A 25,946-nucleotide genomic window follows, 5' to 3' on the forward strand; every position below is an offset into this window, starting at 1 on the left:
ATTAGTAGAACAATGCATAAGGGCACTGAAATAAATTACAAATAAATAATCATGTCTAATAAATAATAATTGAAAGAACGAAATTGTGAACATTTAAAAAATATTAAAAAATTATACTAGTACATCTTTGGGTCAATAAATATGGCTTATTTAATTAGGCAGAAACTTGAGTTTAGAAGTCAGGCGAAGGAAAGATTTCTCGAACCGTGATTTTGGGTGAGTCAAGTACAACACAAAATGTAAGAAGGTAAACAAAAGTTGTTTTGTGTTTGAGAGTCAAAGAGTTGTGACAGGAGCAGAAAGAGGGATACTGAATACTAGGATGGAGGAAAAATTTGTGGAGGTAAAAGGTATTTAAACATTTTTAGAGAAATTGAATTGAGATAAAGTCTTCCCATGTCTCATTTCTCTCCCTTTCCCATTTTAAATGAAAAATTGTTGTTGTCATATGCACATAGACCGATCTTGCTGGACTGGAGAAAGAGAAAAGCGAAGAGGATAATTTTTTTCAGTGATGTATGTACAGATAGTAGCTCAGTGTTGCTATCAGAGAGATCTCAGTGCAAGTATTTCAGACATGCTCTTATAGATGAACTATTAAAATCTCTTTCTTATTTGAGAAGTTAGGTATACCTTAATCAACTTCTAGCCTGTACATGGAATTACTTCTTTTATAAAGCACCTTAATATTTTATCAACTTAGTCAAGTATTTTATTTTATGTATATAATGGATCATACGACTTTAGATTTCGACTTAAGCCTGATTTTCTCTCAAAAGCTTTCTAAATTTACAAAATATCAAAAGATTATCTATGGTATGTTTATTTTTTTTAAATTAAACTTGGCCCCACTTTTGAAAATAAACCTTGGAAAAAATGGACAAAAGATCCATTTACTCCCATTACGTTTTTGGAATTGAGGATGACATTTTGTGCATCTGTGGTGAACTTTGGACCACATTGTGGATTTGCTTTTCTGTTCTATAAGAGATCCTTGCATAAGAATGTTAGTTATGGCAATTTGTTTAGCATGATGATGTAATAATGTGTTTCTTCTAGCTGTCTGATAACATTTTCTGCTGTGCTGATTATCTGCATTGTCCAATAGGATAGCCACATGTGACTACTGAAAACTTGAAATGTGTGTAGGGTGACTGAGAAACTGAATTTTAAAGTTTACTTAGGTTTAGTTAATTTAAATTGAGATAGTCATGTGGTTAGTTGTGACTGTACTTGACTGTATAATTCTGTTCTCTCTCTCTTATGCTTGTAACATTTTTCAGTATGCAACTTTAAGGCATCAGATAATTTATGTATGCTCTGTTGGTTTTTTATTGGGATTCCTGAGGAAGTTAAGAACATCTCTGTTTCCAGAGCATTTCAAAGTCATGAATTGGTTAAACATTGGCTATCATCATAAATACTTAACCTTTACTTTTTTTTAACAATTTGAATCTTTGTTTAGTCTCCATTTAAAGAAATAGCCTCTGAAATGCCCTTATGTAGTACCATTTTTCTTGCTCTCTGAAAGTCATTTTAGAAAATGACTTGATGGCTAGTTACTTAAATTCTCACTTGATTTTGCCTGTCTGACTGTATTTAAACTCTTTCCCCTGTCTTAGGGCTTAACAATTAAATTAACTGACTGGTATAAATTTGGTAGTACAGGCCAAAAAGTATCTAATACAATCCAGAATTTTGCAGCAAATTTCTGTCTGTTTTACCAGAAGTTCATAAAATCATTCATCATGCCCTCAAATTGACTCTTGAGGGTAGTGTTTAAATTCACCTGGGATAGAGCTATTTTCTGCTCTAGCAGTTGAAAAGGATATCATGCAATGCAGTTGCTCCTGACTGGATATTGTTTCTTTTCCTGAGACTGTTACCATTTCCCAAATAAAGAAAGCTTGTTTAAGATATGGGGAAAGCCCTAAGAGATTATTCATTTTTCAGACCAACTCTGCAGTAGATACTTAAAAAGGTATTAAGCATAGAAGAAAGAATAAAAAGAATGACCACACACTTCCCAAGAGAACAGTAGAGCACAGAATCAGTAGAGAATACATCACCACAACAAACTTGAAAACACACTTACGTCAACCCCAAAGCTAAAAGAAAACTAGCAAAGTAAAAACTTTATCAGAACCTCATGACAGGGATATACAATCACATTTCAATAATCAGCCCGAATGTGAATGCACAAAGTGTACCACTGAAAAGACACAGGATTGCAAACTGGATAAGAAACTATGACTCAATTATTTGTTGCACCTGGGAAGCTCATCTTACCACAAGGGAATCACACAGATTCAAAGTTAAAGGATGGAAAACGAGTTTCTGGGCAAATGGATCTCAAAAGAAGACAGGAGTCATGATCTTAATATTAGGCAAAACAGCCTTCAAGCTATAAAAATTTTAAAAAGATATGAAAGGACACTATATAATGATAAAAGGTTCAATCCTCAACAAGAAACATCCATCCTAAACATATATGCACCCAACACAGGAGCACCAGCATTTTTAAAGTAACTACTAAGTCAACTAAAAAAAGATATTGTTTTTAACACTATTATAACAGGGGACTTGAATACCCCACTCACAGCCCTAGATATATCATTGAGGCAAAAAATCAACAAGGAGATACAGAACCTAAACTTGACACTTGACCAAATGGACTCAATCCCTACAGAATATTCCGCCCAACAACCACAGAACTACTCATCACCACATGGAAGGTACTCCAAGATTGATCACATCCTCGGCCACAAATCAAGCATACCCAAGTTCCATAAGGTTGGAATATTGCCGGGCACCTTTTTAGACCACAGTGGAATAAAAATAAATATCAATATCAACAACATTTCCCCAAAGCCCACAGAGACATGGACACTAAACAGCATGATGTTGAACAACTACTAGGTCAACACTGAAATCAGAATAGAAATTAAAAGATACCTGGAAACAAATGAAAATGAAGAAACATCTTACCAACATCTGGGATGCCATGAAATTAGTTCAAAGAGGGGAATTTACATCTCTATGAATACACATCAAGAAAATGGAAAGATCACAAGTTGACAGCCTAACAAATCACCTACAGGAGCTGGAAAAAGAAGACCACCAAAACCCTAACTTTAGCAGGAGAGTCCAGATGACCAAAATAAGAGCCCAAATTTGGGACCTAAAAGACAAAAATATCATAGAAAAAATCAACAGAACAAAAAGCTGGTTCTTTGAAAGACTTAACAAGATTGATGAATCCCTAGCCAGAATGACCAAGAAAAAGAGAGAAAAAGCCCCCCAAAACACATTCAGAAATAAAAAGATCAAATCACAACTGACCCCAAAGAAATACAAAAGATTACCAGAGATCACTGTGCACACTTGTGTGAAAACAAACTTGATAACCTGAATGAAATAGAGGCCTTTATGATATCACACAACATCCCCAGGTTGAAACATGACGACATTGAGACACTAAATAGACCACTAACAACAAAGGAAATTGACTCTGTCATAAGAAAACTGCCTACCAAAAAAAAAAAATCCCTGAACCAGATCGCTTTTCAGCAGATTTATTTTTTTTTAACTTTAAAATTTTTTTATTTTAAAACTGTGGGGTACAAATATTCATTGTACAGGTACCCTTGTTGATGAGATGTACCCCCCCTTCCCCAGGCAGATTTCTACTATTGTCAATCCCACCTCCCTGCCCCCCTTCCCCCTGCAGTTTCCCGCCACTATCAATCCTTTTCTTATAGTATACAGTAGTTGTTCATGGTCCACTTATGAGTGAGAACACATGATACTCAGTTCTTTGTTTCTGTGAAAGTTCACTCAGTATTATAGAATCTAATTCCATCCAGGTTGCTGCAAAGTTCATGATTTTGTTCTTCTTTATGGCTGCATAATATTCCATTGTATATATGTACCACCTTTTCTTAATCCAGTCCTCTTTTGATGGACAGCATGGTTGGTTCCATGTTCTTGCTATTGTGAACAATGCTGCAATAAAGATACATGTGCAAGTATCTTTTTTATAGAATGGTTTGAGTTCTTCTGGGTATATTCCCAGTAGGGGGATTGCAGGGTCATATGGAAGGTCGATTTTTAGAACTTTTAGGAATCGCCACACTGTTTTCCACAGAGGTTGCACTAGTTTACACTCCCACCAACAGTGTAGAAGTGTTCCCTTTTTGCCACACCCTCTCCAGCAACTGTTATTTTTTGAATTATTGATGATGGCCATCCTGATTGGAGTTAAGTGGTATCTCAGTATGGTTTTGATTTGCATTTCTTTGATGACTATAAGGCTGAGCATTTTTTCATGTGTCTTTTGGCTGCTCATATGTCTTCTTTTGAGAACTGTCTATTCATATCTTTTGCCCACTTTGTAATGGGGCTGTTTATTTTTTTCTTTTCAGCACAATTGTGTTCCTTGTAGATTCTAGATGTTAGACTTTTATCAGACATACAGTTGGCCAATATATTTTCCACTTTATGGGCTGTCTCCCCACTCTCTTGATGGTTTCTTTGGCTTTGCAGAAGATTTTCAGTTTGATGAGGTCCCACTTGTCTATCTTATCTCTTATGGCACGGGCACTTGGGGTTTTGATCAGGAATTGGTTGCCAGTTGCAATTTCCAGAAGCGTGTCTCCTGCATTTTCTAAGGTTTTTACAGTTAGATGTTTCACATTTAGGTCTGTGATCCACTTAGAGTTAATTGGTGTATGGGGATAGGTAGGGGTCCTGTTTCAATCTTCTGCATGTGGTCAGTGAGTTTTCCCGGCACCGTTTACTGAATAGGTTCTCGTCTCCACAGTGGTTGGTGGTGAAGGCTTTGTTGAAGATGAGTTGGTTGAGAAATTGAGGTTTTGCTTCTGGAATCTCAATTCTATTCCATTGGTCTATATGCCTGTTCTTGTATCAATACCAGGCTGTTTTGATTATTGTAGCTTTATAATAAAGTTTAAAGTCTGGGAATGTGATACCTCTGGCTTTGTTTGTTTTTTTTTTTTTTTGCTGAGATTTGTTTTGGCTATTCTTAATCATTTATGTTTCCATATGAATTCCTGTATTGTTTCTAGGTTTGAGAAGAATGTTGCTGGTAATTTGATGGGTATTGCGTTAAATCTATAGATTGCCTTGGGTAGAACGAACATCTTAACAATGTTGATTCTTCCAATTCATGAGCATGAAATATTTTTCCACTTGTTCGTGTCATCTTTGTTTTCTTTGAGTAGTGTTTTGTAGTCAAAGTCGGTATAAAAAAAAAATCCTAAAGGCAGCAAGAGAAAAAGGTCAGACTATCTACTGTGGTAGACCTATTAGAATAGCAGCAGATTTATCTACAGAAACACTTCATGCTAGAAGAGCTTGGAACCCAATCTTCAAAGTTCTCAAAGATAAACAATTTCAACCAACAATAACCTACCCAGCTAAGCTAAACTTCATCAGTGAGGAAGAATTAAAATCCTTCCCTGTCATTCAATCCATAAGAACTTATGTTGCCTCTAGACCACCTCTACAGGAAACACTTAAGAAAGTATTAAACACAGAAGAAAAGGAAAAAAGAATGACAACATTCTTTACAAGAGTGCAGGAAAAAGATTGAAAATACACATGAATCAACCCAGAAATCAAAAGAAAGACAACAAACAAGCAGGAACAACAGTTCTGTAAGAACCTCATGATAGGGATAACCTCTCATATTTAATAATTAGCCTGAATGTAAATGGACTAAATGCACCACTGAAAAGACATAGAATGGCAGAATGGATAAAACATCATCAGGCAACAATAATTGTCTCCAAGCGACTCATCTCACCAGAAAGGACACTCACAGACTCAAAGGAAAAGGATGGGAAGCAAACGTTTAGGTGAATGGAACACAAAAGAAAGTAGGAGTTGTGATCTTAATATCAGACAAATACCCTTTAGGCTATCAAAAATTTTAAAAGATACAGAAGGTCACTACATAATGATTAAAGGCTCAACCCATCAACAAGAAATATCCATCCTAAAACATATATGCACCCAACATAGGAGCACCAACTTTCATAAAGCAGCTTCTCGGCAAACTTTTCTGCAGAATTCTACAAAACCTATAAGAAGGAACTGATAACAATCCTATTGAAAATATTCCATGCAATTGAGAAAGATGGAATTCTCCCCAAATCATTTTACGAAGCTAACATCACACTGATACCCAAACCGTGTAGAGATCCAACAAAAAAGAACTACAGGCCAATATCCCTTATGAACATAGATGCAAAAATCTTAAGCAAGATTCTAGCAAATTGGATCCAAGAACATAACTCAGTAATCATCTACCATAACCAAGTAGGCTTCATTCCCAGAATGCAGGTCTGGTACAGCTTCCATAAGACCATAAATGTAATTAAATACATCAACAAATGTAAAAACAAGAACCACATGATTGCATAATTATATGCAGAAAAAGTTTTTGATAAATCCCAACATTTCTTCTTGATAAAAACCGTCAAACACCTATGTATAGAAGGAACATACCTCAAAATGGTAAGCACCATCTAGTATAATCCCACAGCTAGCATATTGCTAAATCGACAGAGACTGGAAACATTTCCCCTGAAAACTGGAACAAGACCAGACTGCCCACTCTCATCTCTTCAACATTGTGCTGGAAGGCCTAGCTAGATCAATTAGACAAGAGAAGGATAGATATTAGGGGTATCTGAATAAGAAAAGAGTAAGTTATGGCATCTTTATTGACGATATGATCCTATACCTCGAAAATCCAAGAGAATCTGCCAAAAACCTGCTTGCACTGATAAATGACTTTGGCAAAGTCTCGTGGTACAAAATAAATGTGTAAAAGACATTTGCATTCTTGTACATCAACAACAAGCAGGTGGAGACCCAAATAAAAAGCACAATCCCATTTACAGTAGCCACACACACACAAAAAAAGACCTTGACATCTTCCTAACCAGAAAAGTGAAAATGTAGTTCAATGAGCACCACACAACACTGCTCAGAGAAATCCAAGAAGACACAAATAAATGAAAAAATGTCCATGCTTATGGATAGGAACATTGTTAAGATGTCCATCCTGCCAAAGGCAATCTGCGGATTCAAGGCATTACCCATTAAATTACCAACATCATTCTTTTCTGACCTGGAAATGACAATACAGAAATTCATATGGAAATAGAAATGACTATGAATAGCCATAATAATCCTTAGCAAAAGAAACAAGGGAGGAGGTTTCACATCTCCAGACTTAAGAGTTTATATAAGGCTACAATAATCAGTATAGCCTGGTATTGGTACAACATAGGCATATTGAACAAGGAAACAGAATAGAGATTCTGGAAACAAAACCTTAATTTCTCAACCAACTCATCTTTGACAAAGCCTCCAACAACCACTGGGGAAAAGAGAACCTATTCAGCAATTGGTGCTGGGAAAACAGACTGATCACATGCAGAAGATTGAAGTAGGACCCCTACCTATCATCATACAGAAAAATTAACCCCAAATGGACCAAAGACCTAATCATAAAACCTCAAACTGTGAGCACGTTAGAAAATGCAGGAGACACCCTTATGGAAATTGGAACTGGCAACCAATTCCTTATTAAAACCCCACATGCCCACCCTGTAAGAGATAAGATAGACATGTGGGACCTTATCAAACTTACAAGCTTCTATAAAGCAAAAGAAAACATCAAGTGAGCAGGCATGCAGTCTACAGAATGGGATAAAATGTTTGCCAATTATATATCTGACAAAGACCTAACATCTAGAATCTACAAGGAACTCAAACGAGCTGAAAGCGAGGGGGACCCCATTAAAAAGCAGGCAAAAGACATGAATAGACACTTCTCAAAAGAAGATATTTGGGCAGCCAACAGACACATGAAAAAGTGCTCAGCCTCACTAAGTGCTCATTTCTCACATCACAGAAATGCAAATCAAAATCACATTGAGATACCACCTAACCCCAATATGAATGGCCATCATTAGTAAAACGAACCACAACAGGTGCTGGTGAGGATGTGGAGAAAAAGGAACGCTTCTACACTGCTGGTGGGAATGCAAACTAGTGCAACCTCTTTGGAAGACAGTGTGGCGATTTCTGAAAGAATTAGACATTGATCTTCCATATGACCCCCAATCCCTCTATTAAGAATATAGCCAGAGGAACTCAAATCATTCTACAAAAAAGATACCTGCATATGCATGTTTATTGCAGCTCTATTCACAGTAGCAAAAACATAGAACCAACCATGCTGCCCAGCGAAGCAGGACTGTATTAAAAAACTACGGTACATAAACACAATGGAATATATGCAGCCATCAAGAAGGACAAACATATGGACTTTAGAGCAACTTGGATGGATTAGGGTCTACTATACTCAGTGATCTATTAAAGAAACAAAGAACAGACTACTCTATGTTCTTACTCATAAGCGGACCTTGAACAATTATCATAATACTATAAAAAAGGGATTGACAATAGTGGGAAACTGCCAGGGGAGAGGGGGTGAGATTGGCAGTTGAGGGAAACTGCAGAGGAGAGAGGGGCACACCTCATCAACAAGGGGTACCTGAATAATGAACATTTGTATACCTAACCCTGAATTGTACCTCACATCTTTACAATAAAAGGGGAGAGGGAAAGGTGTGGAAGAAGCAGAAGGGAGTGCCTGTGAAGGTGGGGATAAAGCCAGTGGGGTTAGGGTAGGAGAGTTGGCTTCTAAAGGTTGAGTGGACATGAACTCAGAAGTCTTTGAGAGAGAGTATTTTGTTTTTATCTTTAGTTTTTTAAACATTTATTTTATTTTATTTTACTTTTTGTAGAGATGAGGTCTCACGTTACCCAGGCTGGTCTTGAATTTCTGGACTCAAGCTTTCCTTTCTTCTTGGCCTCCCAAAGTGCTGGAATTACAGGTGTGAGCCACTGCAGCTAACCTAGAGAGAGATTATTTTGGAGACAGTTTTGAGGTCTTAGTTAAAGCTGACTGTTGTTTGTTCTTTTATTTCCTAATTCTTTAGAGATTCTCCTAAATGTATTTTTTATTAATTTTGTCATGTGAAAAGTTCCCCTAAATGGCAAGTATTATTTTAATCTTGGGTTTCTTTTTATTGGAAAACGTGTTGAAGGTGGTAGGTGTAGATGTGATAAGTATTGAAGCAAAAAGATGATTGAGGGACTATATGATAATCCAAGCAAAAGATGATAGAAGAACGAATAAGAATATGACAGTGAGAACGTGGATAAATGGGCTCAGAATATCCACTTAGGATACGGGAGTTTGAGGACTTGGCTGTTGAATGGGCGTGGTGAAGCCTCAGCCTAATTGAGTGATTCATGTCATTCATTCAGATGAATAGCGCAGTAGGAAGAAACATTTGCTAGGAAAGATGATGATTTTTAGACTTGGTAGAATTGGTCATACTGAGTTTGAAATGCAGATCTCCAGGAGGCATGGGTTCGGATTTCTGAAGTTTGATTTAGACAAGACACACAGATATGGAAGGGAGAAGGGGTCCTCAAGACCACCACCAGATTTAATGATTTGCTGGTAGACTCGTAGGACTCAGCTTATAGTTATACTCCTGACAACATTTATTAAAGTGAAAGGATACCAAGCAGAGCCAGCAAAGACAAGAAGTGCACTGGCTGAAGTCTGGAGGATGTGACAGTACAAGCTTCCGTGAATCTTTTTCTCACTGGATCACATAGAACATGCTTGATTCTTCTGACACTGAATAGACATAGTGCCTGATTTTTTTTTAAGGGGGGGGTGGGAGGTGCGCTCACGTTGACACTCTGCCTATTGCATCGCTGAATTACACACTTCTAGAAGGACAGCAGGTGTTTATCAGAAACTACATTTTTTGTACAGTTTGGGTACAATGAAGCCCTCTTAGCAGTTCTCAGAAGGTGGGAGCCCTCCTGATGTTGAAGTTCCTAGATGGTATCAGAATCAACTTGGTAGGCAGGCTTTTCTAAAGTTAGAAGTCCTGCCATGTTAACTCTTTTCTGTGTACGACTGAGGCCGGAAGAATGAATGAGATGAATAAATCCCTATATTCCTTGATGCCACAATTATGAACTGCTATTCATACAACCTTCATTTTAGTCAAACTCTTCCTCCCTGTTGTCTTACCCCGTAGTCTTCTAATCTGAAAAAGAATTCAGCCTTGCCTCTAAGACTCTGTTATCACTCTTTTTTCCTCTTTTTTTTTAACAACTACTCTTCCTGAAAATAAATGTTATACTATCTGCCTTTACTTTTTCAGTTTGTATTTATAGTCTGCCTTTATTCCTCAAACTTCCTGATACTGATCTTTTCAAGGTCACTAACAACTTCTTTATTACCAATTCTAACAACTGTCAGAGATTAACTCACTATTGGCTACTGTTTTGTTTTGGGATTAGGATAAGAGGGCATCTACAGGTAGGTAGGTGCTTTGAAGAGGAAGATGGTTTGAAATCTCTTCTCTCCTTGTGGAGAATGGGAGCAATTAGAATGGAGAGTCACTGGGTACAGTAGGGGTTGGAGATTATTTTTATGGTGACTCTATTCTTTGAATTATGGGATTTTTATCATTTTTCAGCATTTCTGGTATTTGAGACAAAATGAAGGCTTGATCCATTGGATATTTTGCTGGATGGGTGGGAAGACTCTAAGGCAAGGGAACCGGGCAAGAGAGTTTTTGACATCATGGCCTTAGAGTTTTTGCGTCTTTCACTAAAAAATGTAAAGTGTATGTCGATGTTTTTCATTGATACCACTACCATATTGTATTTGCTGGTCTCCAAATATTTTCAGTATTGCCCAGATTGAAGCCATAGCTAAAGTGTAATTGAGGAGACGAATTTTAGTACCTGGAAAGGCACTATTCTAAATATATCTCTTAAATATTTCTCCAAAGTGTTTCCCAGCTTTGATTAATTTTGCTTATTTCTTGGACTTGAAGGCTGCCAAGTTCTTATATTAATAAGTTATTATTATTATTTTATCAGATAACTGCAGCAGTTCAGCAGTGTGTTCAGTACTTTGAACTGTGTAAGACCATGAAAGCTGATGAAACTTTGGGACAGTCAAACCATAGTAGTAAGTATTATTTCCTCTATTATTTACTTTAACAAATGCTAAATTTTATTAATAAAAATAGCTTAGTGATAACTTTTATTTTTAAAATAATTGTTAGCATGGTAAATTAAACCATTTTTGCTGATGATGTAAAAGTATGTTTTATAGATTTTAAAGATACACTATAATCATGATTTTCTTATAGCAGATCTACATTTTAAGTTAATGAGCAGTACTGATTCTTACTGCATGCAGGTCTTCAATTCATGTGAGGGTGTGCGTCCTAATCTGTTACACCATGTTAATATACAGCCCATTCTTTTGCCTGTGCTAATGTATCAGTATTTAGTCAGGAACATATGCACTTTAGTGGGAGAAAAAGTTTCATAAAATACTGCTTTTATTATTGGACACCCATGCCTCCCTGTAATTTCTCTCTGCTCATCTTCATTCTGAGCTACAGTGTCCTAGGTGTTTTATAACCGGGCTCCAATTTTTCTATAGGATCTTCTCTAGTTATTGACTACAGTGAATGTTCTTTTAGACTCTTTTTCACTGCAGTGCTTACACAACTTGGTTATTTTTACTCCTGTTGCCCCATTCATAATGCCCTACACTGATAGACATCTTATTTATCATGAAAGAAGCTTTATTTTAAAATTTCAAGAAGGCTTCCCTGCTTATTCTGAAATTTTCTTGTTCTTTTGCATACCTCACACAACTTGCCTTGTGAATCTGGTCTCTTTTATTGTTCTATTATCTTTACGTTGTTTCCTTAAGCAAATAGTAAGTTCTTTTGAGTATGAAGACAACTTACAATTTTCTTTATCCTTAGGTGAATTCTTTTTCTAACTCAAATCAAGGAAAATGGTCAAAGACCAGAATTTAATGGGTTTCAAAAGCTATTGTTTTCTAGTGGAGTAGAAGTCAGAATTTACTCTTAAAGAGAAGGAAAAGGAAACTTCAGTTTAAATGTTATCTCATTTACAAATGTATAGATTTTTCTAATTTTTTGGTATTAAAATGTTATATCTAGCTCTTTTTTTCTCTTATTCTTTCAACTTTTTCATGGTTTTGCTTTCTTCTTTATCTAGTGAAGAATTCTGAGTGCTTTACTGCATTATTTTGTTCTGTCTTTAAAATTTTTTACTAATTTCTCTTTCAGAATTTCCTGCCTGTAGTTGCCCAACTTTAAATAAAGTCTATCCTCCATCTCTGGTACTCAGGAAATTAAGCAGGGAGAATGTATGACATAGTTTGATAGCACAGATATGTATTTTCTAATTCGTACTGCTTTCTTTCTGTTGCTTTGTAATCCTCTTAGATGTGCCTTCTTCGATGTTCCAGAGCAGTTGTTACAAGCCTTTGCCAGTCTCATCAAGCTGCCTGCCTGGCCCTGGCCCAGTTCTCTCTCAGCAAGAGCCCTTGCTTCCTGTTTCACTAGGACAGGTGGAAATTTCCAGATAGGAACTCCCTGGATGTTCTGCTTCTGTGTACACAAAAGCATGTTTATGTGCTCTTATCATTATTCCTTTTTTTTAGGTTATAATGAAGAGTCTCTTGATTCTGTTATCGTGCGTGTGTGCGTGCGTGTGTGTGTGTGTTTCTTAAGAAGCAGACATTGCTTCACTCGTTGCGTTCTACTTTTTGTTGCTACTTTTCCCTGCATCCTCTAACCTTCCTAGATGTCTTTTCTATTAAAAAATTGAAAGCAAGTCCTGTGCTTCATATCTACCTACTTCTCTGCTTCCCTTCAGAGAGGAGCTCTTCAGCTCTAAGTAGTCTGTGTACTCCCAGGCTACAGTCTTTACCTTATGTTTACTTTTCAGCCATGGAAATGAGGACTTTTAAAAAAATATTTTTATTTTAGTTTAGTTTAGAGACGGAGCCTTGTTCTGTCCCCCAGGCTGGAGTGCAGTGGTGTGATTACAGGTCCCTACAGCCATAGACTCCTGGGCTCAAGTGATCCTCAGGCTCAGCCTCCTGCATAGCTAGGACTACAGGCACACGCTACCACACTCTGCTAAGTTTTTAAAGTTTGTTTTTTGTGGAGATGGGATCTCTCTGTGTGGTCCAGGCTGGTCTTGAACTCTGGCCTCAAGCTTTTCTCCCGCCTCTGCCTCCCAAGTGCTGGGATGAAGGGAGGCTTTTGTGTCTGCAGCCCCGTGACCTTCCTGCTGTCAGCTGCCACGTTCCTTCTCCTTATTTCACAGCGTTTGCATCTGCCGATCCTTTCCCTCTTCTTCATTGTGCCAGTCTTGTGGGGTTTCTTCATTCTCATGCAGTAAGTTTTTCCTCGTCACTTGAAAGGCTCCTTTCTTGTATGTTCAGACTCACGAAGGTTTTGCCCTTCGTTCTTTTCTCTCATGACTACCCACTCTCGAGAAAGAGCCCATTCACGTTCATCGTTTCAAATATTAGCGTTTATATGTAGATGGTGACTCTAGAATAGTTAAGGCCTCATCTCTTTCCGAAATTTCAGACCCATGTCCTCATCTGACTCAGTGCCTCTAGCAGGATGTTACTTGGGCCTTAAACATTAAATCACTGACTGAAATCACCATTTTTTCTCCCTTCAGACCTGTTTTGTTTTTTTTTTTTCGTTTTTAGAATTGCTTAAATAGAAGGACAAAAATTTACCCTGAACACAGATATTTGAGTCAGGAACCTGAGTTTTCTTCTCTTCTCTCAGTTTTTCGGTGTTCATGTGTGATTCTGACTAGGGTCTGTTGATTTCCTTTTCTCTAGTATCTATTTTTACCCGTATCTCCTTATTCATTGCTTTTGCTGATGTTTTGGTCCTGATTTTCTAAATAAGTTTCCTTATTTCAAACTTCTTTTATTCACTTTTTAGCACTGCCCTTGGAGTCAGTTTTCCATAATGCGTGTTTGACTGTGTGACTTTCCTGTTTTCAGCCCTTTGACATCTCTCCCAGTTGCCTCTGTAAGACAGTCCGAACTTCTTTTGAGGCTACGTCTTCTGTGATCTGCCCTTTCCAGTTTCTTATGTCTCTCCCTTGTCCTCCTCACGCTCTGGTCATACCGGATTATTTGCCATGCTCTGCATTGGAAGCCCCGTTTCGTGCTGCTTACTGGTTTTAGACACTACGTTCAGGGTCTCGGTAGGCACTCAGTGGACTTTGACTGTATGGGTGAAAAGTATATGTTGGAATATGCCTATGTTTCAGAGATTCTGATTTCATTTGGATACATGGCTATAAGAATGGTCTTTTGTAACATTCAGCTTGAAATTGGGAGAGTTAAACAGGAACTGATATTTTCGATTGACATGCTCACTCCCTTAGCTTACTTTTGAAGTCAAGTCCCTCTTTGGTGACAAATAATAACTCTGCCAACCCTATGGCATTGATTTTAGAATTAACATGGTATGCATAGTTTGCTTTTCTAAGGTTTGCCAGATTTTATGATGATTGCTTTACTTCAGAGATTATTGTAAAAGATCTTAGAAAACAGTAAAGGAAATAAATATTTTGAAACAATTTACATCAACCTTGTTTAGTGTTTAGAAGGCAATGAAGACAAATACTGTAAAATGTAATAGCATTTAAAATAAATATTCTTGTTTGGTTCTCTTTGAAGGGGACAACCAGAAAACTTTCTACTACTTAGGACAAGAATTACAATATATTTATTTTATTCACTCCCTGTGCCTTTTGGGAAGATTATTGATCTATACACAGGGCAGAAAACTATTTCCTATAAAGCTGAAGAATAGAAAAGGTAAGTTGAGATGTGGTAAGGTTATATGCTGTGGGTTATTCAGACTTGGAAATCAGATGTGTTCTCTACGAGTACTTAGCTCTTTTAGGTCTACTGATGGCTTATACACCTTCAGGCATTTTTTTTTTTCTTTTAGTTTTCATTGTATGCTTCCTACAATACATGCTTCCTATATACATTTTTTTTTTTTTCTATTCCTCAAGCATTTAATGCTTTTCTTATTCCTCTCTGACTCTGAAAACCCGAGACAAATTTGATGATCCCAATCTGGATCTAGAGCTAGAAGATCTGAAGTTCCAGTTCCACTATAAACTAGTTGTTATTTTTTGGGACAGATTACTTAACATTTGCCATTTTAGTTTCTTCATCAGTAAAAATGGAATGGTGATATCCAGTTATCAGTGATGTCAGACTCACAGAATTTTTGTGATCACAAAGATGAGGTTTGCAAATACTGTTTTATAAACTACAAAGCCCTGTACCATTTGATAGATTAGCATATTCTTTTTCTAAGTCTCATTTATTTTTTTCCCATCAGACTTCAGCACATGCTGTTGGTTATCATTCTCGCTTCCTTCAAAACTTTGTTTATACTAAGAATATAGTATAGCATTTAGCAGGAATCAGAAAACTTTTTTTGTAAAGCTCCAGATAGTAAATATTTTGGGCTTTGTGGGTCATATACTGTATTTTCTCTGTGTGTACCTGTGTGTATAAAAAAGTGTTATAGCAGGCCTGAGACTGCTGTCCTTAGGAAGGCCTGCTTGCACAGTTGGCCCTTGGCTGGCATCTGGGAACTTGAATTTCCTATTATTTTCAGAACTACAATAGTGCTGGGCTGTTTGTACACTTATCACTGTTCCTAAACTGTTTATGTAAATAACGTGATTTACGTTGAATACCTGCTTTCATTTTGGGAATTTAGAATTTTGGTATGTGCGTGTGTGCTGAACCCCTAGTGAAAACCTAGGGCACTGGGTCTCTAGTGAGTTTTCCCAGTGAATGTGTTATAACTTGCCCCTGAGAGGGTTAAGTGTATCCTGTGTGACTACGCTGAGAGAGGACATTTAGAACCTGACACCTGGTTTCCTCTGGACCACACCCCTTGCTCCTTTTTCCTTTGGTTTTGCTTTGTATCCTTTTGTTGTAATAAATAATATTTGTGAGTACAATCATGTTAAATTCTGTGAGTTGTCTTAGTGTGTCATTGAATCTGGGTGTGGTTTTGAGGATCCCTGACACATTTTAAAAATGTAAAATTTATTTTTAGCTTGAGAACCTGGTAAAATCAAGCCACAATGGCTATAGTTTGCTGACCCTTGTTATAGAATATATTTATTTTGAATACTATTTTATACTGTTTCCTAGTTGTTTCATTTGCCTAAATCTTTTCTTCTCACTTGTTTGTGAACCCCTTGAGAAGACACTGCTTATGTACTTCTGTGTTAATTCCCATAGTAGTACCGTGCATTTCCAGGCATAATGACACCCGGTGGAGTCCTGACTTTCAATGAAAGAGCTGCCATTTGGTAGGACACTGTTGAACTTTACAGAAACAGATGGATTGATGTGTACTTGTGATGTTATTGCATCACATATAATTTAAGCTTACATGTCATCTGTAATTTATTTAGCATTTTGTATTGACTTTTAACGTCTACATTTTGACCTACCGTTTATCACTGGACTTCTCAAAACTGAGCTATGAGCGGTCTGTTGTGCTGTATTAGTGTAGGTCAGCATTCACTGTTAAGTTTCATCTGGGGTTTCACCAGTCTTTTAATGTGAGCTTCCTTAGCAAGAGTTGGTAAACTGTAGTCCGTGGTCCAAATTTGGTCTGCCATCTGGTTTGTGTACACTTGTGAGCTAAGAATGGTTTTTATATTTTTAAATTATTGAAATAAATCAGAGTATTTTGTGATATTTGAAAATATAAATTAAATTTTAGTGCCCATAAAGTTTTATTAGAAAACAGCCATACTCGTTCGTTTGTGTACCATCTATGTCTACTTAGTGCTACAACAGCAGACTTGAGTTTTTTTTGGTGACACAGACCCTTTGGCCACAAAATGTAAAATATTTACTATTTAGTCTTTTACTATTAAAGTTTGCTGAGCCCTGTTCTACAGTGCTGTGTTTAGTTAGCTGGACCAACGTGGTAAGCTGAATTTTACCACTCCTAACTAAATAAACTTAAACAGTTTTGATTAGATTCATATATCTTCCTATTATAGGTTTATATCGAGTGATTGGTAAAAAATAAATGCTAAAACTGTATTCTCACATAGCACCTATTGCTTGCTTTGCCATCTTTCAACTTACTATGTTTAATTTGTTCTGGAGTCTGCTATCTGGGATTATAGCTTTCTTCTAGTTGATTGTATCAGTCTCCACAAAAACTCAACAGCATAGGTGGATGGAAGCTCATTTAAATGTTTCTAAGTTGGATGCATATGCTAAAAATTATTATTTTTTTTCTTTTTAAAGACTCAGTATCCCTTACAGATCTGCTAATTCTGTTCATTCAACTTATCTATTACTCACCAAATTGTCCAAAGATGACTTCAGCTGCACATTCAGGTAATTCTAGTTTAAATAGAGAAATAGAAAACATCTAAAAGTATTTAAGTGTCCTATTGTCTAGATGTTTTGAGTGACTGACCTACTTTGGTGAAAAGGTTTCATCAAAATACACTATTATTCATGAGAAATTCCATTGGTCCTAAAGTAAGCCATGAAATTTAATTTTGTTCAATGATATTTGTAGTCTACTACCTTTTATTTCAAATCAAGATCACTGAGAATTTTAATGTTTTTCATTATTAAGATCAAAATGTTCTCAATAAATGATATTAGGGGAAGTTTGAAAAGCTTGTAATGTATTCTTTTTTGCTCTTTTCTATCTTTTATACTTTATAGGATTTTTGTTTATTTATTTTAAAAATTTTTTAATTTTAAAGATGTGGGGTACAATTCAGGGTTAGGTATATAAACATTGATTATGCAGGTAACCTTGTCGATGAGGTGTGTCCCTCCCTCCCCTAGCAGTTTCCCTCAACTGCCAGCCCCACCCCCTCTCCCCTGGTAGTTTCCCACTACTGACAATCTTCCTTTCTTTTAGTATTTTGATAATTGTTCTTTGTTTCTGTGTTAGATCACTGAGTATGATCGACTCTAAATCCATCCAAGTTGCTGTGAAGTCCATATGTTTATCCTTTTTGGTTGCATAATATTCCATTATGTATATGTACCACTCTTTTTTTATGCAGTCCAGCTTCGATGGGCAGCGTGGTTGGTTCCGTGTTTTTGCTATCATGAATAGAACTATAACAAACATACGTGTGCAGGTATCTTTTTTGTAGAATGATTTGAGTTCCTCTGGGTATATTCCCAAGAGGGGAATTGCTGGGTCATATGGAAGGTCATTTTCTAGTTCTTTCGGAAATTGCCACACTGTCTTCCAAAGAGGTTGCACTAGTTTGCATTCCCACCAACAGTGTAGAAGCATTCTGATGATGAGTGAGACTGAGCACTTTGTCATGTGCCTGTTGGCTGCCCGTATATCTTCTTTTGAGCAGTGTCTGTGCATGTCTTCTGCCCGCATGCTTGTTTTGGCTCATATCCAGAACTTCAGTCTTTTTCTGGGTCTTCTTTTTTTGAAGAATAAAGAAAAAAACACCTTTATGTTTTTCAGGAAAATTTTTAGTTTTATGATTAATGACTGTCTTATTAAAAATGTTTTAAAATATTAACATCTAAAAGATAAGTTATGGCCGGGCTCGGTGGCTCAGCCTGTCATCCCGCGCCTTTGGGAGGCTGAGGTGAGTGGATTGCCTGAGCCCACGGGTTTGAGACCCGCCTGGGCAGCGAGACCTCATCTCTACAATAAATCCAAAAATCAGCCGGGCGTGGTAGCGCGCGCCTGTAATTCCAGCTACCTGGAAGGCTGAGGTGGAAGGATTGCCGGAGCCCAGCAGGTTGAGGCTGCGGTGGCCGGGAGCGGCCACTGCGCTCCAGTCTGTGCGACAGAGTAAGACTCCAACTCAAAAAAAAAATAAAATAAAATAAAAAATAAAAGATAACTTATGCTTTTTCTTTGAATATCAATAAAAGTTTCCAAAGTAAAGCTCTTAATTACAAAACGTGACAATAAGGCATAGACTTACACAGTTCTAAAACTAGGAAATTACCCTAGGATTGCTGTCACAGATTCTGAGAGGAATCAAGGTGAATCAAAGAAACCCATGATTTAGGCTGTGTATGGGTGTCGTGATATACGTATCCCCTGGTAAGTTTTATCTGTGCTCTTGTGTCGCCTGGTGATCCGTGGTAGCAGCGGTTCTCAGCGTTTTTCTGCCTTTAGCGCCCGCACGTGTGTGAAACACCAGTTCGGCACCCCCACTGTGGACTCCTGTAATGTACTGTGCTTCCTTTATGATTAAAATCACCCTTTTCTGTTCTGATTTTTAGCATCTTGTCTAACCATCATGTGGACCGTTTTTGTCTTATTCACTTCTCTGTCTACAGTGCTCAGTACGGTGCCTGGCACACAGGAGGCTCTCAAGAAGTAGTAAACGACTGGATGAGTGAGTGAATGGCCACTTGCTCATAAGTCATATCTCTCCTTGCAAACAGGGTTTCTCATCTGGAGTTGGCTGAAAACTCACTGAACTTCTCCATTTTCTTTTTGTCAGATACTGACTTGACGTCAGCACCTTATGGAGTATGGAATATTGTGACATTAATGAACTTTGAACTTAGTTTTAGTATTAATTAATTTTGTCTTACTTATATGATTTCGGACAGTTTTACATTGAACACTAATGTTTTGAGGATATAAGATGAAATATCTGGAAATATGCCAATTTCAGAAACTAAAAATCATTTAATTCCATGACTGTTCCAACCATATTATATTATGTGTATTTGTGTCTTCCTGTGCATACTGTATTTTAAAAGAAAATGTTAAAAATGCTGTTTATTTTCATTGGTTTTATGATAATACAAGAAGTATACTGGCTTCCATAAAAGTTTATGAAAGTTTCTATTCTCTTCTGCTTTCTTTTTTACCCGTTGTCTCATCTGATGACTCTCATTTAATTTTCTGCCTATGTTATTTAAAAGAAAGAGTAAAAATGAATACAGGTAAAGGTGTTTTCTAGGAGGAGAAAAGTTGTACCTTTGCTTCCACCACATCCTCGATATCAAGCAGTGATTTAATATTGACAGCAAATGAACTTATATTCTTGTCTTTTGGCAGTCATATCTATTGTCATTTACTTGCTTTTATCAGTTTGAAGATATATTACATTAGTTGATATTCTCTTAAGTTTTAGGTTGTAATCTGGTAGTACATTGTCCTTTGGGCTTTGAGTTGAATGACTTTTGAACTATTTAATTAACTTTTATGTTGAATTTCTTGGAGCATCAGTGGCTAATACATAAAGTAAAGTACTTAATTTTTTGACTTTAAAAAATATTCATTGTTTGTTAGAGAATTACTCTCCTGCAAGTATGGTGACTGAAGTTCTGCGGATACTCTGTGATCAAAAAGAATGTGCAGTTGAATGCTTATATAACAGCACTGTGGTAGAGACACTTCTTCAGCCTATTCATACTTTAATGAAAGGAACTAAGGTTGGTATGATTTACTAAAGAGAAGAAAATTCTCTTACTTGGGTATTAGTGAAAAGTCAATGAGACTTTATTTCTAAATTTGAGGTATTTGAAATATTATGCTGACTTTCCATTTATGAGTGTATTTTGTGCTGATACAGATTATTTATTATTAAATTATAGCTTATGCAGTTGGTTGATTTATTAGTTATGACCATGTGGGGGAAAGTACATATAACATCTTAATTTCTTTTTTCTATTCAGTCTTATCTCTGATGATGTGAAGGACTTAGAAAAGTTATTCTATTAGGAAGTTATTTGTCTTCCAAATTTAATAAATCTTGTGAATGTTTTGTTATTTGTTTTAATGACATTTTTATAGCCTTTGGAAACATGATTGCTTTCCTGAAGAAACAACTCTGTTTTGTATTAAGAAAAACTAGTGTTACTTTAGAGAGAAAACTGGTATATAATTCCAGTTCTGAACACATGTGTATCTGTTTACAATTTAATTACCACAACTAAGGCCGAAAGAAGTGATTTGCTTTATGTCAGACATTTAATAGGCTGCGGAGGCCATGAGCATGCTACTGCACTCCAGCCTGGGTGACACTCCAGCTAAAACAACACAAAAAGACATCTAGCATCACCCACTGGGCCACTACTATATCATGAGCTTTGTGCTAGGTACTGTGAATATAGAATTGAATAATACATGTTTATTGCCTTTAAGGAGTCTGCTCTAATAGGAAAAGCAGAACTTTAAATAATTTAAAATGAGAAACATGGCTGGGCCTGGTAGCTCATGCCTGTAATCCCAGAACTTTGGGAGGCCTAAGTGAGAGATGATCACTGGAGGCCAGAAGTTCAAGACCAGCCTGTACAACATAGTGAGACACCTCCAGCCCATCTGTAGTAAAAAAAAAAAAAAAAAAAAAAAATTAGCCAGGTGTAGTCCCAGCTACTCAGAAGGCTGAAGCGGTAGGGCCCCTTGAGCCTTGGAGTTTGAGGTTGCAATTTGCTATTAAGGAGCCTGCTAGCCTGGGCGACAGAGACATCAACTCTTAAAAAAAAGTTAAAAAAACAAAGACTAGAAAGCTTGAATAAATTGTGTTAATGTGTTTGAGTATATATATACACGAGAGACTACATATACTCTCATATGAAAAAAGAAATATTCTAAGTAGAGAAGTTGTTTTAAGAGACAGATTTAATATGAAAAACAATAGACTGTCTAATATAATTGGAGTTTCTTCCTTAGGTGAATATACCTGACTCATCATTAGTTAAGCTAACCCACCAAATTTATTAGACTGTATTGGTTGCAACATATCCTTTTTCAAAGTTATTATAGAGATTATGTGTGTTGGCATTTATGCAGGGACAGGTAAACAAGCGGACTCCAGAAATAGCAGGAATTGCATAATACCATAAACGAACTCTAGTATTAACATGGTTCTCCAGTTTTTAATATTTGCTTTGTGTATTTTGGTATATGTTGATAAAGGTATTTTAGTACTTGCCTTTACAGTCAAAAGTGAGAAAATGTGGTTAATCGAGTTTTTGTTTTTGTGTTAGATAACACTCCAGGCTGTTGGCCAGCCCTTGAATGGGCTGTGCTTCCTCAGATGCGCCTCGTGACCCAATCGCTCCATACAAAGAATGATAGTGTGTTAGATACCATATATGATGCAATTATATTGGATATTCTGGAAGCTAATGGGTAGGAAATAAGCAGCCAAATAGAAATAGAGGAGCTATTGCATTTGTCAACCAGAATTATATATAAAACTGTAACAGGAGCAGCAATTCTCGATAACTGGTCTGGTTGAAAAATATGTGTTTATTTGCCTCATCAACTGTGCTGGTAAAATAGTATAATCTAATGACACATTTAACTCAGACATATTATTTCACAGCTGAGCAAATCATTACTTTTTTTGTGGTTGTATAACGTTATTGGACTACATACCACTCTTGAATTTTAGTCTGTGACATGCTAGCATGTCATAAAATTATATGATTTGTCTTGTTATCTTTTTAATGTACAGGATGCTCCAAATTGCTCTGAGACAGCTTTAATTCATATAGCTGATATTTTGGCAAGATTTGCATCTGTAGAGGAAGGACTTGTTTTACTTCTTTATGGGGAAAATATGAACTCTTCCAAAGAAGAAAGGTACGTGCCTACATTTTAAATCTAGATAACTATTCTAGGTTTATATTGGTTTCCTGACCAGCTATTAATAACATATTAATGATCTTTAAAAAGTTAGAGTTATGGACCATGCAGGCAGAGTAGGCCCTGATGTCTGCAATTTCAAAATAAGAATGAGAGAGTACATTCTAGATGAGATTTTCCCCACCTCCGTTTTCTGCTTTCTTGTGTTTTTTTTCTGCAGACTTCTAAGATCACAGATGATTTAAGTCGAACCAAACAAAGGTGCACAGAGGAGAAGCTAGCCATCTTCCCTTCTTTTTCCTCATCTACTTCTGTCTTGTCACTTAACCAGTGGTAACATTTTGGTGCTTAGGCTTCTAGACTTTTCTCTGTGCTTGTAAGGTCTGACAGTGAAGTTCAGAAACTCATCCTAAAAAGTGCTCCATACCTCACTGCTGAATATGACTTCTGAAGTATCCCCTTTGGGAAGCTATGCACTGATACCAGCACCTAGTCCACCCATCAAAGCAATTTTGGAACGGTCGTCAGAGCTGCTGTTGCGAGAATGTTGGAGTTTGAATTAGAGCAATGAACAAACATTAAATTTCTTGTTAAACTTGGCAAGAGTGGAAGTGAAATCACGTACCTGTTAGTCCAAGTTTATGGGCGTAATGACATGAAGAAAATGACCGTGCACAAATGGATTGAACGTTTTTCTGAGGGGACAGTGTCACTGAAGAGAGGCCAGGACAGCCAATAACAAGCAGAACTGACAAAAACATCGCAAATGCCCATTAAGTTGTGTGTCAAAATAATTAGCTGACTGTGAGAATCATTGCAGACCAAATAAACATCGATAGAGAAAGAGTTAAGAAAATCTTAATTGAAAATCTTGGCAGGAGAAAGATGTGTGAAAAAATGGTCCCAAAGGAGCTCTTGTTTCACGACAATACCTCAGCTCACACAGCACTGTCCGTGGGGGAGTTTTGAGCTCGTAAACAAATAACTGTTTTGGAATGCCCTCCCTACTCACCTGATCTGGACCCCCATGACTCTTTTCTTTACCTAAGAGGAAATATTGAAAGAAAGACATTTTGATGACATTCAGGACATCGAGGGTTATATGACAAAAGCTCTGAGGGCCATTCCAGCAAACGTTTGACAATTGCTTTGATAGGTGGACTAGGCACTGGCATTAGTGCATAGCTCCCCAAGGGGAGTACTTCAGAGATGGCCATGGTGATATCAGCAATGATGTGTGTAACACTTTTTCTAGGATGAGTTTGTGAACTTCATTGTCAGACCTTGTATGTGCAACAAATATACATATAACAAAGAGACAGACATTCTCCTCTTCTCTTTAGAAAAACGATATTACATTTCATACATTACCCTGCAATTTAATTTTTATGTAACTATGGCATTTTTCTAGTTAGTAAAGAATGAAACATTGTTATTATTATTTGTTATTTTAAAGATGTACAATTTGGAATTAGGTATACAAGAGGTCATTGTACAGGTAAAGTTTGGTCCTCCCTTTGTTTCCCACTTTGTCTGGTTTGAGAAGGCACCCTTTTTATATTGTGTTCACCCTTCACCCTCCAACCCCAGAATTATCCCACTACTGCCAATCCCTTTCTGATAGTAATATGGTAGATGTTATATGAGGGTCTGCTTATGAGTGAGGAACTCTGTTGTTTGTTTCTGTGATAGATCACTGGGTATTTATTGACTCTAAAGCCATCCAAGTTGCTCCAAAGTCCATATGTTTGTCCTTCTTTATGGCTGCATAATATTCAATTGTGTATATGTACCACATTTTTAAAATCCAATCCAACATCAGTGGGCAGCATGGCTGGTTCCATGTTTTTGCTAATGTGAATAGAGTTGCAATAAACATGTGTGTGCAGGTATCTTTTCGTAGAATGATTTGAGTTCCTCTGGGTATATTCTCAATAGGGGGATTGCTGGGTCACATGGAAGGTCAATTTGTAGTTCCTTTTGAAATCACCACACTGTTTTCCACGGAGGTCGAACTGGTGCATTCCCACCATTCCCATTTCTCTGCATCCTTGCCAGCATCTGTTGTTGTTTGTTTTGTTAATGATGGCCATTCCTGCTGGGGTTAGGTGGTATCTCAGTGTGGTTTTGATTTGCATGTCTCTGATGATTTGTGAGGCTGAGAACTTTTTCATGTATCTGTTTTCTGCCCATATAACTTCTTTTGAAAAGTGTCTGTTCTTGTTGTTTGCCCACTTTTTTTTTTGAGGTGTAATGCAATTCCATCACTTTATTCATATCTTCAAAACAGTCTTTAGTCTATATTTTTAGTATAAAAAATCCACAAGCTAAGTGCACCACAGTGTAGATAGAGACATATGATGCTGAACTTCCATAACAGTCAGTGGTACAAATATCACATGTAGGGAACACAAAATTTAGATGAGCTGAAATAATAAGATAAAATGAAATAAAATCCAATTTCAGAAAGCAAAAATCAAAATATTAAGGATTCCTGAAATACTCTTAATCCTAATGAGATTTCACTGGACTCAAGTCCTTTTGCAGTGAGACATTCACGATATGACCCCATACCCAGTCTAGGAATTTTTGGGAGCCATGAGCAGCTGCATCAGACACACTGACAAAAAACAGGAACCCATTTTTGATCTAAAAACTCCCCTTAACTTGGCTCTAAAGACATCAATGAGACTTTTGCAATGCATCCTCTCCTTGCTTCTCTTATTTTAAACAAACTGTTGTTTATAGTACAGTTTGCATGATAGCCTTTGTTCCAATCAAGCTCAGTTTTTCTGGCACCAAAGCAAGAGTGGGTTGGGACTGTGTGTGCAGAGACGACCTATGAGGAGGGTCCGGCAGGCACCCCCCACTTTTGCCTGAGGAGACACAGAAGCAGAAGTGATGGGATCTGAGCTTGGGGCACAGAGGGGTTTGGAGGACCCTCGTGAAAGGTGAGTTAGAGGATGACGCGTGGGCAGTGTGAGCAGAGAAGGCATTCGTCTGACTGGCTTTCTGTCCTGTGCCGTTGAGTCAGTGGAAACTGGCGGGCGGAAGATGGTGGTGGGCGGCTAGGGATGTGGGCAGAGGATGGAGAGGTCGAGGCAGACGAGAATGCGCTTCATTTACGATCAGTAGGAAATCAAAGACTTAGGAGATTAAAGACCAATCAGGATAATTTGGCAACTTTAATTCTTAGGAAGATCAAAAGTTCCCTCCAAACCGAATTTGATGTTTTGTTACGAAAAGCAAAGACCAGTATGGTACAGTATTACTCCAGAGGAATGAAAGGGAGGTCCTTAGACTGCATCAGCACATTCG

The 25,946-nt window shown here is 37.2% G+C and overlaps 1 protein-coding gene across 1 annotated transcript in view; it reads left to right on the forward strand.

Moving 5' to 3' along the window:
• Window positions 1–25,946, forward strand: part of TBC1D32 (TBC1 domain family member 32) — a 246,584-nt gene that overhangs the window by 36,812 nt on the left and 183,826 nt on the right. Inside the window, exons 10-14 of the mRNA XM_021710784.1 lie at window positions 11,020–11,110; window positions 14,690–14,830; window positions 17,318–17,410; window positions 20,325–20,467; window positions 22,498–22,625. Of these exons, the coding sequence (XP_021566459.1) occupies window positions 11,020–11,110; window positions 14,690–14,830; window positions 17,318–17,410; window positions 20,325–20,467; window positions 22,498–22,625 (596 nt within the window). The remainder of the gene's footprint in view (window positions 1–11,019; window positions 11,111–14,689; window positions 14,831–17,317; window positions 17,411–20,324; window positions 20,468–22,497; window positions 22,626–25,946) is intronic.

Source organism: Carlito syrichta, unplaced genomic scaffold, assembly GCF_000164805.1.
Source record: "Carlito syrichta isolate Samal-C Ts95f unplaced genomic scaffold, Tarsius_syrichta-2.0.1 Scaffold301536, whole genome shotgun sequence".
In the NCBI taxonomy this organism is placed as follows: domain Eukaryota; kingdom Metazoa; phylum Chordata; class Mammalia; order Primates; family Tarsiidae; genus Carlito; species Carlito syrichta.